General features: G+C 47.1%; 1 protein-coding gene across 2 annotated transcripts in view; it reads left to right on the top strand.

The window, feature by feature from the left end:
• Olfml2b (olfactomedin like 2B) overlaps positions 1-9321 on the top strand; it is a 35353-nt gene extending 26032 nt beyond the window's left edge. For both annotated transcript variants that reach the window (XM_051186216.1, XM_051186217.1), the window contains exons 7-8: positions 7561-7737; positions 8227-9321. In XM_051186216.1, coding sequence (XP_051042173.1) covers positions 7561-7737; positions 8227-8828 — 779 coding nt within the window. In that variant the 3' untranslated portion in view covers positions 8829-9321. The remainder of the gene's footprint in view (positions 1-7560; positions 7738-8226) is intronic.
• Positions 9322-14324: the final 5003 nt, after the last annotated feature.

A 14324-nucleotide genomic window follows, 5' to 3' on the forward strand; every position in this document is an offset into this window, starting at 1 on the left:
AATTGTGATTATATTCACCCTCCCTTATTACCACCGGCCCTCCCCCCTCCCTGCTTATCCCCTCTTTCAAGCCCTTCTTCCTGACTAGTCCCTCTCCCCCAACCATTAGCAGACAACAGCTCTTCAGGGAAAGGTGGGCACCTCCTCTATGCATGGTGGAATGATGAAGGGCTGCACCCACAGAGGCTGTGTGTTCATGGTTGCACAGGCCCTGTCCTCTCTGGATGGCCTGTTTTGTGCCAGTCACCCCCATTCTCGGGCTCTTAAACTCCTTCTGCTCTTTGGGTAATCATTTCTAACCATCCCTTGCTGTCAGGTGCCTCCCCCTGGCTGCTGTAGTGTGGGTAACTCTGCAGATGCCGCTTGATTTTCTGTGCCTGGCTAAGCAGGAACACGATGTGCTGACATCTCCCAGTCATCAGCTAAATACAAGTCATTTGGCCAAAGCTGGACCAGGCCACTGCTTGCTGCTGGCAAGGGTGGTTTGCTGTTTTGTTTTGTTATTTGTTTAGAGTTTTGTTGGGGGGGCGGTTGTCAGTTTTGATATTTTTTTTGCACAGTTTTAGATGAGTGATTTCCCCCTGTTTCTTCCCCCCCCCCAAAACAAAACAAAGCACAAAAACATTTTGACCTCCAATTCACAATCGTTTCGCCTCGGCTTCTCAACTGCTAAGATCATAGGCATGAACTACCATGTGCCTTTTGTTTAGACTTGTTTTGTTTTTGAGACAGGGTTTCTCTACATAGCCCTGGCTGTCCTGAAATTCAATATATTGCCCAGGCTGGACTTGAACTCACAGAGATCTTCCAGCCTCTGCCTCCCAAGTTCTGGGAATAAAGGTGTGTACCACCACACTTGACCTTACCACATGGTTTTAAAGGCAGTGCAGCCAATTGGCTTCAACCTTCACCTTCTGGTCCACCTGACCCTTTGGAATTATAGGAGTTCATCACTACCCCCAGGGTTTATGCAGTGCCCAGGATAGACCCTAGGACTTCATGCATGGGAGCTACACTCCCAGCCTCTAAAAGAAATAGCTTACCCCAGGTTTCTAAACCTGATTTTGTGATGGCCTAAGACAGCAAGCACGGTCCTCAAGGAAGCTTTAAATACTCAGGAAAATTTCTAACACAGGTAAATGGGGATTGTTTTTCTACTGGACACTGTAGCATAGCTCTAAGACAGGGAGAGAGAAGTTCCTGATAACATCAAGTGGCAGCCTGGGCTCAAGAGAGTCTGAAGAGACAGAAGTCCAATGCCTCTGCTCAGCAGCCCTAGTTGCCATGGAGAAATAGAGTGCTTGTGTTAAATGGCCACAGCTCTGCAGATTCCTAGATGTTATCAGTGCCAAGTCCTGATGTGATTTTTAGAAGGGGCCAGTTAGGGGCAGCGGCGGGGGAGGGAAAGACACAAAGGACAGTAAGCTTATGACAACACCAGCATGTGTGTGTCTCATATTTGAATCTATCATAGTCTGTAAAGAATGTCTCCCCTACTGAGCCCACAGCCTGAGAAACCAGGGCTTGGCCAACCATTCTGGCAGTGGTATGAGGGGCCAGGCCTGCCTGCCTCAGGTCAGGAAGAAGGATGCTGACGTGTGCTTGGGCTGTTCTTTCCAGCACCTCCGTGGCCCTACAGGCAAAAGTTAGCAGGATAAGTCTTTAGGCCATGGTGCCAGGCCACGAGGATCCAGACTGAGTGAGGCATGACCACTCCCTCAGAGGGGCTGACCAAGGGAGGAGGACAGCAGCCAAGATGACACTTGTCTATAGGGACAGTAAGTATCAGATGCACGTACCCACAGCTGTGGGGGCTCACTATCCAAAGGCGGTTATGGATTGCAGGTTCACAGGACAAATAAGAACCCACAAAAGAAGACAGTCAGAGTCAGGCTTGTCAGGGGAGAGAAAGGCAGCCTGGGGTGTTCCGGCACAGACTGGTCAAAGATGAATTGTTATACATCCGTATTATCTTTCTGTTGCTGTGATAAGACACTGCAACATGAAGAAGAAAGAGTGTGTTTTGGCTTACGGTTCCAGAAGCAGAAGGTTAGAGTCCATAATGATCAGGCAGACATTGGAGCAGGCAGCAGGAGCAGGGAGCTTCCTGGTCACATTTTCTATCCATACATGGAGAACAGAGAGACTTAGCAGAAAGTGAGGCAATTCTCAAAGCCTGCTGCCAGTAGCATGTTTCTTCCAGAAACTCTGAACCTCCTAAAGGTTCCATAACTTCCATGAACAATACATGTGCTCTGGGGGATATTTTCACTCAAATCACCACACCTTAAGGATTTCAAAAATTGCAGCTTCAGAACATTAACATGAAAAAAACCCTCTGAGCAGGGCCTTGTGATACTGTACAGGCCAAATATTCCTCAGGCCATCCCTGGGTATCACTCCCATGAAGCTACCTGGTCCAGACAGCTAGAAAAGGGTCAGAGGCCTCAGGCTGGCAATCTTAGGGCTGAGTTCAATCTGAGGTGTTTTTCTATGTGTGTTCTTGTTCAGTTCCCTAATCTCTGTGGCAGACTGTCACATACTCAGCCTGGTGGGCTCTTCTTACTATCTGCTTGCCTCCCAAAAGCAGTTGAGTCAAGACTTCCAAATAGAGAGAGATGGTAAGAAGTAAGCATGGTTCCTAGTATTGATGGCACACAACTTTAATCCCAGCAAGATTAAAGGCAGGCAGATCCATGTGAGTTAAAGGCCTGCCTGGTCTACAGAGTGTGTTCCAGGACAGCCAGAGCTACAGAGAAACCCTGTCTTGAAGAAAAAAAAAAAGAAAAAGCAGAAGAAGAAGAAGAAGAAGAAGAAGAAGAAGAAGAAGAAGAAGAAGAAGAAGAAGAAGAAGAAGAAGTAGTAGTAGTAATAGGAATGGCAATGTTGGGAGACTGAGATGCTAGGATGGGGATTTGGGGCTTATTATGGTAGTTAGAGATGGCTTAAGTTACTAAGGACTTAAGTGGATGTATGTCATGGAAAAGCAGCTCTTGTGGTCCTGGGTAGGCAGGCTAGAAGGAGGCAGAGGTGAATCAGCAAGAGAACCAGTATCACTTGTATGAGCCAGGCCAGTGGCCTTGAGAGTTAAACTCAGTGTGTGGTGGAGGGGGAGGGCTTTGGGGAGAGGAGGAGAGAGAAGGGATGCAACTCAGACCTCTCGAAGAAGCACGGGAGGAGGAGGAGATGTCAGGGTTACCCAGGCTTCTGGCGTGGTTAATGGGTATCATCTGTGTCAGGAAGTACAGGTAGAGTAGGACGTGCGCTTGTTAATAACCAGGTTCAAGGAGACAGAAGGACACCCGGGGACAAAAGTCAAGCAGGCCATTGGATGCATGTTGGAGAACCAGACTGGGCTGCAAGCCTTTGGTGAGAGCCGGGAGCAAATGGAACACCTGGGAGGGGAGTGAGGTCTGAGAAGTCCCATGTGGGGATGGAGTGCGAACTGAGACACAGCAGCCTGTACCACCTGCTGAGATGGGTGGGGGCGCTGCAGATGCCCTCAGTGTCTGACCCAAAGAGAGGCTTGGCTACAACAGGAGGATGACAACATCCCTGAGGAGTAAAGGCAAGCATTGTAAGGCAGTAGGTAGTGAGAAGTCAAAGTAAAGAGAACACCCTGTGGGGTGCAGCAACCTCACACAAGGGCCAGTTATAGAGTTGATAATGGGGCAGGAGACATAAGTTTGCTGCTCTGATCATCTAAGATAGGACTTGCAAGCAAGTACACATACTGGAGGGGGAAGGGTCCTTCCGTTCAAACCCTGATATGTTTTGTAGTGAGGGCTGCCTGCCTTGGAGTGGTTTAGAACAGAAAGTGGTCAGTGAATGTTAGTGTCTGCCACCATCATCCATGGTAACCCTGCTCTGAGATAAGAGTGGCATTAGAAAGAGCTCGCCTCCCTGAGGGTCCATGAACCACCTGCTATGTCTTGCCTTCTTGCTAAGGCTGATGGTCTGTGCCGGAGGGTGGGAGCTTTCAAACTATATTAGTGACCTGCTTCATTGCTGTCACAAGATATCTGATGAGAAGCAGACTTAAGGAAGGAAGGGTTTATTTTGGCTCACCACATTTGAGGGAGCTGTCCATCATGAGGAGGCGGGGAGAAGTGGTGGCCGGATCTTGGGGCAGCTGGTTACATTGTATCTACAGTCAGGAAGCAGAGGATGATAGATACTGATGTTCAGCTCACCTCCTCCTTTTTATTTGGCCCAGCCCATGGAATGATGCTGCTCACAGTGAAGGTGATCATCCCATAATCCCTCATGGGCTTGCCCAAGCCTTGTTCCTTCCCATGATTATAGATCTCTCCAAATTGGCCATATTAACCATCACAAGAATCGTCTCAGACTCTGAGTATAGTTATATGTCTGGACCTTGTGGTCTCCTAACTGCTCTGGATCCTCTCTTCAAATGTTCTGAAACCATACATATAAGCCCCACCTTCCTGCATGAACTCATCCATTTTGTAGGGTCTTCTGCACTTCAGTGACACAGGGAAATTTGTTCCTGGGATCCAGGTATCAGCACTGTACCACTGCAGACTGGGACTCCCTTCTTCCTGTAGAAACAGGGACACCTTCCTTGCTCCAGAAACTGACTTCATCTATATCCATTCCCACTCTGCCAAACTGCAATAAGCCTACTGGCTAAAAACAATAGACACACTTTCTCTAGCAGCTCTGTACACTAGAAGTCTCAAATTAGTTTTATAGGACTAAGTCCTTGGTGTCAGAAGTCTTGTTCCTTCCAGAGACTTCAGGGGAGAGCCCATGCCTTGTTTTTCCAGAGTCCAGTTGCTGCCAGCATTCCATGGCCTGTGGCCACATCAGTCTAGTCCACTTCTCCTGTAGCCCATCTCCCCACCCCACTGGTATGTGGACAGTTGTGATGAAATCTAGAATCCACTTAGATAATCCCTGTTAATTTCAGGGTTTTTGATTCAGTCACACAAAAGCCCTTTTTTGCCATAGAAGGTCACTTTTATGAGTCCAAAGGGCCTGAGAATCTGTTTAGATTTTTTTTTGTTGTTGTTTTCTTTTCCTGTTGCTGTGATAAATTAACAAAAGTAATTTAATAGAAGGGGTTTATTTCAGCTTATAGTTCAAGGTACCTTTTCCATAAGGGAAATAAAGGCAGCAAGAACCCAAAGCAGCTGCCCATGACACATTCACAATCAGGAACCAGAGCGTAATGTCTGTGTGGTGTTGCACTACCCCTCCCCCCCGGGGAGGGGAGGTGGGGGGGCAAGTCACCCCACTTCAACACAAATCACAATCCCCCTTCCCACATGCCACAAGGCTTGTCTCCCAAATGATTCCCTACTCTGCCAAGGTGCCGGTTAACACAGTCACAGGGAAATCACTCGGCCTACATTCTCTTGTCAGGGTGGAATCTCCAGGTGTGTAGCTGTGCACTGTGAAGAAGTTAAGGCTTTATGCCATTATGGGCAACACAGACACTGGAGTGAGTTGCAGGGCCAAATGGAGGCCAGGCCATTGGCTCCAAGCCCAGTCATATTGATAGTTCTCCATTAAGGCCCTGCCACTGAGCACCTCAGGGCTGAGATGGGGCCCTGTGTTTGGTTATCCCCAGAATATAAACAATCCATCTTGGCTTCTAGAGCCATTGGCAACTTAATGTATAGTGAGAAATGGGCACGGCTGGGTCAACTGTGGCAGTAACATCTTCCCTCACATGGCATTTGTGGGGCTTCAGGGCATGGCTGGCAGAGAATTGGTGTCCTTGTGGGACTTCTTCAAGGAAAGAGGTACAAGAAAGTAGGCTGCCCGGGGATGGCACGAGAGGGCTCACCTCAGTGAGGGGGAGTGTGGCTTCTCCACTAGAAGTCATGGTCCTGCTTAGCGCCAGGAAATGAGATATTTTCCATCCGACAGCTGCCAGGCTCGGCTGGAGACTTCTGTTTTATTGTCTTGAACAAATGAGCTCAGACCAGAGGGAATGAGGCTGGTGGGTGGTTTCTGTTGTTTGTCAAATGGAGACAGCATCTCTCCCCACTCGGTCAGAGTGGAACCCGATGAACCCCACTCAGAGCTGCCTAAAGCCAGCCATCTGCACCTAACTGTGAGGGCCTGCCTGGAAAACACTGCTCAACCCAGTTCTACCCCAGAGCTAGAGCCAAGGCATGGCTGCCCTTTCCTGCCCTGCTAGCTAGCTATAGGCCTTGTGTTCCTCCTGCCGCAGATCACTGGAACAAAGATTTCAGACAACAGCCTAAAATGGTTTGGACAGCCGGTTACCTGGAATGTAGAGAACCCTGAATCCAAGCTATAGGCCTATCTTATTTTTGTCCCGACTGTAAAGAAACAATCATTTTTCTCACTATTGCTCACCAAGGCCCCTGGCCTTGATGACAGGTAGGGTAGTGTCTGCTGACACCCGTGGTTAGGGGGCCCTGAAGAATCTGTGATGCCTCCTTCACCACAGCCCACTAGTTCAGGAGTGGAAGAGTGCATGCCCTGGTAGTTGCATGCCACTTCGGTATCACTGAAGCTCATGTTCAGTAATGTCACATATCAAGCACTTCGTGTTTTCAATTTAGAGCCCTAAATAGTTCTAGTGCCCTGTGAAGGCCTTTCATGGGTACTGGGCCATTGCAAAGAGCCACTTGGAGGAGTACTGCTAGACTCCTGCTCTGCCGAGGAAGACTGGAACTTGGAACTTTAAAGGAGGGTCCTACAATTAAAGCTGGTGGGTGCCCTGTCCCTCCAGCTCCCCAGCAGAATTCCAGACAGCCCGTCCCTGGTGGGGACATAGATCATGGACTTGACAACAGTCCCCTAGGAACATGAATACCCACCATGCAGTTGGTGCTGCCCCAGGATGATGAGATGCAGCTCTGTGTTCTTGGCTATGCCCATCAGAGTTCTTTCTGCTCACACTTCCCTCTGTTTGCAATCCCCACGCCCAAGTATCAGACTATCTGCTGGTGCCTGTGGTGTGCCAGATACTTTGTGTTCTGAGTTCTAAGAACACAGGAAAAGCCACACCCCTTGCTCCCTTGGTGCCTATGCTCTTGTTGGGTGGATGCGGAGAGAGGAGAGACATATGGGCATGGTAGAGAAGGCACTTACTGGCCTGGTGACTAGCCCAGAGATGGATTGCTTGCCCAGCATTCATGAAGCTATGCATCCAGTCCCTGCTAACTAAAACATACACACACTCACACAGGCATGCCCTGTAATCAAGGTGTGTTTGTGGTAGGATCAGGGCTCAACAGAACAGGGCAGAATGGCTTTCTGGGAGACGGTATAGTACTCAAAGATGACTTTGGGTCTTTGCCTGTTAAAGAATAGGATCAAAGAGACAGAGACAGGGTGGCATCACAGTGGCCCACCATGGTGACTGTGGGTAGCTTTGTAGAAGTAGTTTATAGACCATACACAATGGGAGTAGCATTAGATGATGCTGGGTTGCCTGGTTACACAGGACTGCTAAAGTAAAGGCTGCCAAGAGTTTACCCAAAGGGGCCCACAGAACCTAAGGACTAGGATATCATTAGATCACTTCAATCCTTCTATGCATCTCTTCTCCATTAGGAAGGTGCAAGGACACCCTCTCCACAATCACAGGGCCCACCACCCAGAACACATACGGACGGAATGAAGGGGCCTGGATGAAGGACCCCTTAGCCAAGGATGATCGGATTTATGTAACCAACTATTACTACGGCAACACACTGGTAGAGTTCCGAAATCTGGAGAACTTCAAACAAGGTTTGTGGCTCAGCTCTGCCATGGGGGTACCCTCCCAGCTTCATTGCCCCTCTTCTGATTATGGCATAGTGAGGGTAAACGAGAAGCAGGACATCCTCTATGGACAAGGGGACATTTCCTGGAAGGGTGGTCTCCTCTTTGACTAGCTCTCCCTCTCTCTGCCCTCTTGGCTCTGTCTGAGCTTGTTGTCTCAGCTCCTGGGATATGGATGACCTTGAGCCAGGCTAGAAAATATCCTCTCTTCACCTTGACCCTCAGCAGTTTACAAATCTCAGTCAGATAGTTGAGTGTGGGGCCCTTGGAACACTCAGCAAGGCAGGTGGGATTGCTGTCGCCTAGGATGCTGCGTGCATGAGAACAGTAAGAGATAGGCCGTTAGGCACCAGAAAGTGGTAGTACCAAGATACTAACCCAGGTCTTCAGACCCTAGTCCATAGCTAGTTCCATCCCAGGCTTGTCCTGAAGTTTCCCACCTTCTTGCCACCACAGGTCGCTGGAGCAATTCCTACAAGCTTCCATACAGCTGGATCGGCACAGGTCACGTGGTATACAATGGAGCCTTCTACTACAACCGAGCCTTCACCCGAAACATCATCAAGTACGACCTGAAGCAGCGCTATGTAGCTGCCTGGGCCATGCTCCATGACGTGGCCTATGAGGAGGCCACACCCTGGCGGTGGCAGGGCCACTCGGACGTGGACTTTGCTGTGGATGAGAATGGCCTGTGGCTCATCTACCCAGCTCTGGATGATGAGGGCTTCAGCCAGGAGGTCATTGTCCTGAGCAAGCTCAATGCTGTGGACCTGAGCACGCAGAAGGAGACCACATGGCGCACTGGGCTCAGGAGGAATTTCTATGGCAACTGCTTCGTCATCTGCGGGGTGCTTTATGCTGTGGACAGCTATAACCAGAGGAACGCCAACATCTCCTATGCCTTCGACACCCACACCAACACGCAGATTGTCCCCAGGCTTCTGTTCGAGAATGAGTATTCCTACACCACCCAGATAGACTACAACCCGAAGGACCGCCTCCTCTACGCCTGGGACAATGGCCACCAGGTCACCTACCACGTCATCTTCGCCTACTGACACGCTTGACCCCGCCAAGAGAAGCGCAGAGGGGCTGCTAGCACCTTGTGTGTGTCTGTGTGCATGTCTGTGTGTGAGAGTGGTGCAGATGGGTGTGTGTTGTTTTAAAATATATATTATTTTGTATAATATTACAAATGGTAAATGACAGTTTGGGTCTATTTTTTTTATATGGATTGTAGATCAATCCATACATGTATTACACGTATGTGCTGGTCTCATCCTCCACAATTTATATTTTTGTGCAAACGAACTTCTCCTTTTGACCAGTAACCTACCTTCCTTCGTTCGTGCTTTGTTCCAGCTCCTGAGCACAAGATTGAAGGGTTTCTTCCTCTGGGTCTTGCACTCAGACTGTGCCAGGAACTGGAGTGAAGGGTTCAAGAAAGAAGTGTTAAGTGGCAGCAGATTTTGATGTATTAGAGAAGTTCTTAAAACTCAGAAAAAAAATGCTTTTTTTTTTTTTTAAATAAAGAAGAAGTTTTAAAACCCTTTCCTAGGTAATTTTTGTTTAGCAGGGATGCATTTAACTAGGTGTTAGCCTCTTGCTCCTGAAGGAGTCTGGGTTTGGTGTTCCATGGAAACATTCGTCTAGCCTGGCCTGTTGATACACACCTGAAATCCCAGGAAGACTGCAAGTTCAAGGCCACCTGGGCTATAGCAGAGTGAATTCCAGACCAGCAAGGCTCTGTCTGGAAAAAAAAAAAAGGAGGAGGAGGAGGAGGAGGATGAGGAGGAGGAGGAGGAGGAGGAGGAGGAGGAGGAGGAGGAAGAAGAAGAAGAAGAAGAAGAAGAAGAAGAAGAAGAAGAAGAAGAAGAAGAAGAAGAAGAAGAAGAAGAAGGAGTGTTCTGCTGCCAAACTGGCCTAGTTGAGGTATAAAACACTCCCTGTCCGGTCCTTGGCATGGTGGTAGCAGCGTGTGCTCCGCTCTCTTCTCCCCTGCCTTTTTCTTTTCCTTGCCTACCGCCCACTTTCTACCATCCCATAGCCTTATCTTTACAGTCCTCCTATCTCCTCCTCCCAGCTACACTGATCACAAGCACAAGCCCACACACACAGTGCCAGTAACCCAGCCTGTGGCTTGTGTTAGTTACTGTTGAAAATACAAAGCTGAGTGTGACTGTCCACAGCCTTCCTTAAGAAGTTTTCCCCCAGTCAGTCAGTCAATCCACCAGACACCCTGGCTCCTCTAGTCTCCATAATCTTTTTTTTTTTTTTAATTAAAAGCAATCTTGTTTTACATACCAATTCCAGATCCCTCTCCCTTCTGTCCTCCAATGGCCTCTACCAACTCTCCATCCCCCCCCCAACTCCCCAGGGAGGGTGAGGCCTCCCATGGGTGATCATCAAAGTCTGTCACATCATTTGGGGTAGGGGTTAGGCCCTCCTGCATGTATCTAGGCTTAGAAAGCATCTCTTCCTAGGGAATAGGCTCCCAAAGTCCTTAGCCATCAGGGAAATGCAAATCAAAACAACTCTGATGTACCATCTTACACCTGTCAGAATGGCTAAAATCAAAAACCCCAACAACAGTTTATGCTGGAGAGGATGTGGAGAAAAGGGAACACTCCTCCATTGCTGGTGGAAGTGCAAACCTGTATTTTTGGTTGTGAGCCTAGCCTTTAATGGCTGAGCCATCTTTCCAGCCCAGGGGAGTACAAACTTATATAGCCACTTTGGAAATCAGTATGGTGGTTCCTCAGGAAAATAGGAGTCAGTCTATCCCAAGATCCAGCGGTTCTACTCTTAGGCATATACTCCCCATAATCTTGTCCACTGTTTCATGTCAAACATGTCCCCAGATAGGACTTTTCTTTATAGAAACAGAATTCCCTAAGGCGCAAGGAGAATTGCAGCATCCCTTAGTCTAGACTGAGCCCACATGAGACCTACAGTCCACAGTGTAGCTCTCTTCCCAAGGCACAGGCAGGAGCCAGAATGGAGAATGAAGGCAGAGGTGAGAAGGTGGAGAGAGAATGGCATCATGTCACCACACAAGACCCACTGTCTATCCCACTCTGGGGAGAGCCACAACTGTCCCTATGTGGGCCTCAGCCTCCTATCGGTGGCCACCCATCCTTGAAGCTCAAGTCTTCTTGTGTAGTTTCCCAGACCCCACCCCCACCAACCCTGCCATTCTCTGCGTTCACTCCCTTATTAGAAAAGCATTCCTGGTGCAGGGTGAGGTAGGGAGGCTGGAGAGATGGTTCAGCTGTTAAAAGTACTGGTTTCTCTTCCAGAAGACCTGAGTTCAATTAATTCCCAGCACCTCATGGCAGCTCCCAAATGTCTGTAACTCTAGTTAGAGGGGATCTGACACCACACACAGACACACAAACAGGCAAAACATAAAATGAAAATAAATCATTTTAATAACGGAAAAAGAAAGAAAGAGAAAGCAACCCTGGAATCCCTGTGGAGAAGGCTGAGCAACTAAGACAAAGCCACTCAGGTGCATGTATCCTAGAGCCTAGTTTCTTAGCTTATGGGGTCACATAACTGAATGTGAGGGTTACAAACAATCTGGCAACATGGTGAACACACAGTAGCCAACAAGTAATTCAGAATCAAGCACACTATGGTTCTAAGGTTCTCCTGGCCAGTACTAGCCTTTTTGGTTTCATGACTCTACTGTAACCTTGCTATCAAACATGCAACATGCACACAATGGCTTTGCATCATATGTGCTGTAAGGCCATGCAGTACACCAGAAGTACCTCAGCTCCCCCTTGGGACTTGTATGTTATGGGCTGCATTCTTTTTACAAATACACAGTTTTCTGCTCTTTTAGAAGCATGGTGGTGGTTTATAGAAAAAACAAACAAAAAACCAACTCGCTATTTTCCTACTATTATTCCCTAGTATATAAGTATCAAATCAGTATATTTTTGAATGATTAGATTGTATTAGAATGTTTGATTTCAAAATTGTTGCTTGAGTTACTGACTTGAGTTGCATTAAAAAAAAAATAACTAAATAAATTTTGGCTTGGGATTAGGTTAGAATTTCCAACTATTTCTAAAATGACCCTAAAATATTCTTCTGCCATTTTGGGCTATGTAACTATATTAAAAACAGCACTCTCAGCAAATAATGATAATCAGCAAATAATAAAATCAAAAATGTGAATCAACTTTGAATATACTTTACCTTCTGAAATATCAAGGATTTATTAATGTTTTATTTTCTGTGTTGCTTTGATAAAATATACTGAAAAAAGCAACTTGGGGGAGAAAGGGTTTATTATGGTTCATAGTTCTAGTTGCAGTCAGTCGTTTCAGGGAAGCCATAGCAGCTGGGGTCAGCCAGTCACATTGTGCTCATAGTCAAGGAGCAGTAAAGGAATTAATGCATGCAGGCTGGAGCTCGGCTGATTTCGTCTATTCTGGATCAGTCCAGAATCACATACCTAAGGAACGGCACCACCCATGATGGACAAGTTTTCCCATTCTTTAACATTATCCTTGTCTGGCTCAAAGTCCTATTTCTAGGCCTTCGATGATTCTAGATTCTGTCAAGTGGAAAATGAATACTCACCAGCTTAAATAGTAAAGTATAAACAAGTACACCAAAAGTTGTTTTAAAGACAAGTTTATGACTAATTATCAATACTTTTTATTTGTACAGTTATTTTATATACCTGTGTACCCAGGGATGTGTACAGGTTTCTCAGGTGGAGAAGGGTCTGAAATGGAGAAAGTGTAAGCAACCCTGCTATGATGAATGCAAATGAGTAAAGCAGAGAAGAGAGAGGAAGAAGGAAAGGGAGGAGCTGCTGTCATAGGTCATTTCAAGCCTGAGTTCAGTGGGCATTTGGGAAGGATCACAAGACATGTATGTGCATGTCTCAGCATGCATATATAGAGGTCATCTGCAGCAGAGCAACAAGGAGCAGAGGCATAGACTACCTTTGAGCCTGGGTGATCCTGGAGATTCCCAAGTCACTTGGTGAGGCTGGTGGCATTCTGCTGCCACTGCTTGGCCTACGCATGGGAATGCCATCAGGTGACTGCATATGCCACCTTCCAATCTACTCCTAACTTGTAAGGAGGGATGTTGGGTGCAGGGAACTTTCTTCTAGGGCTGTGTCTAAGTCCTGGCTCTCTGCTTGGCTCTTGTGTAAGCTTGTGTAAATCCCTTAGCTACTCTGAGTCTAGTTGTCTTTAAAACTTGGGCCTGAGTTTGTTTGCAAGGAGGGTAGACTGTGTAATGTTCAAGGAAAGCAAAACATGTGTGTGGAAAAACATCAGCCATGAGGCTGGGAATGGGGCTCAGTGGGGAGCATGCTTGCCTGGAACACATGAAGTGCTGGGTTCCATCCCCAACATAATGCAAACAAGTGCATCCTTGCAATCCCAGCCCTAAGCAGGGGAAGGCAGAAGGGTCAAGAATTCAAGGTCATCCTCAACTCCATAAGTCATTCAAAACCAGCTTGGGATAAGAGTCCCTGCCTCAAAAACAGCAGCAACAAATACTGGCCATTATTGCCATTTAAAGATAAATTCCTTATCTTGACTTCCCAAGCCAGTTCCCCCTTTGAATTTTCTTGATGATCTCCTGGTCCCCAGGGATACAAGCAAAAGGTCCTATTTTTCTCCTATGTCCTATGTCTCCACAATGGCGCTCTAGAGGACAGTTAGCTCTGCCAGACAGACCCTAGCTCCCACTGTGTGCTGGTTGTGTGATCTTAAACAAGATATTGGGATTCTCTGAGTCCCATTTTTCTCCTCCTAAAAATGTCAGTAATGGATCTCTTAGAGGGCTGTTTGGAGACATAATAAAACAGCTAAAGCATAAGAAAAATAAATAAGCACTTAGTAGCTTTAGCTTTTATTATGCAAATAATTCCATAAAAGTAGAAACCAGGGTGCTGAGGAGATGGCTTGTACAGCAGAAGGGTCTGGATCTGTGTCCACACATCCACATTAAAAAGAGAACATGGTGGTACATGCCTGAAATCCTAATGCTGGGGAGTGGAAACAGACACCCCAGGGACCATTGGCCAGCTAGTCTAGCAAAAGTGACTGGCTCTAGGTTCAGTGACAGACCTTGTCTCAGAAAGTAAGGTAGAGATCAAATGAAGAAGACACCTGACATCAATCTCAGCCCCCCACCACACACAGACACACACTCACAGACACATACACACACACACACACACACACACACACACACACACAGGCATACCCACATACAGAAACACAGACATACACACACAGATACACATACACAGAGATACAGACATTCACACATACAGAAACATACACACAAACACACAGACATACACACACACAGACACACACACACACTCACAAACACAGATAAATACATAGACACACAAGCACACAGACACATATACACATACATATACACATACACACACAAGTCACCACAAAGTAGAAAGTATAAGAATCCCCTATATTCATATGTTCAAGTTGTAATAATCATCAGCATCTTGCTGTATTCGTCTTGAATTTCCCCTTGTGCTCATACAC

Source organism: Phodopus roborovskii, unplaced genomic scaffold (genome assembly GCF_943737965.1).
Source record: "Phodopus roborovskii unplaced genomic scaffold, PHOROB, whole genome shotgun sequence".
Lineage (NCBI taxonomy): Eukaryota > Metazoa > Chordata > Mammalia > Rodentia > Cricetidae > Phodopus > Phodopus roborovskii.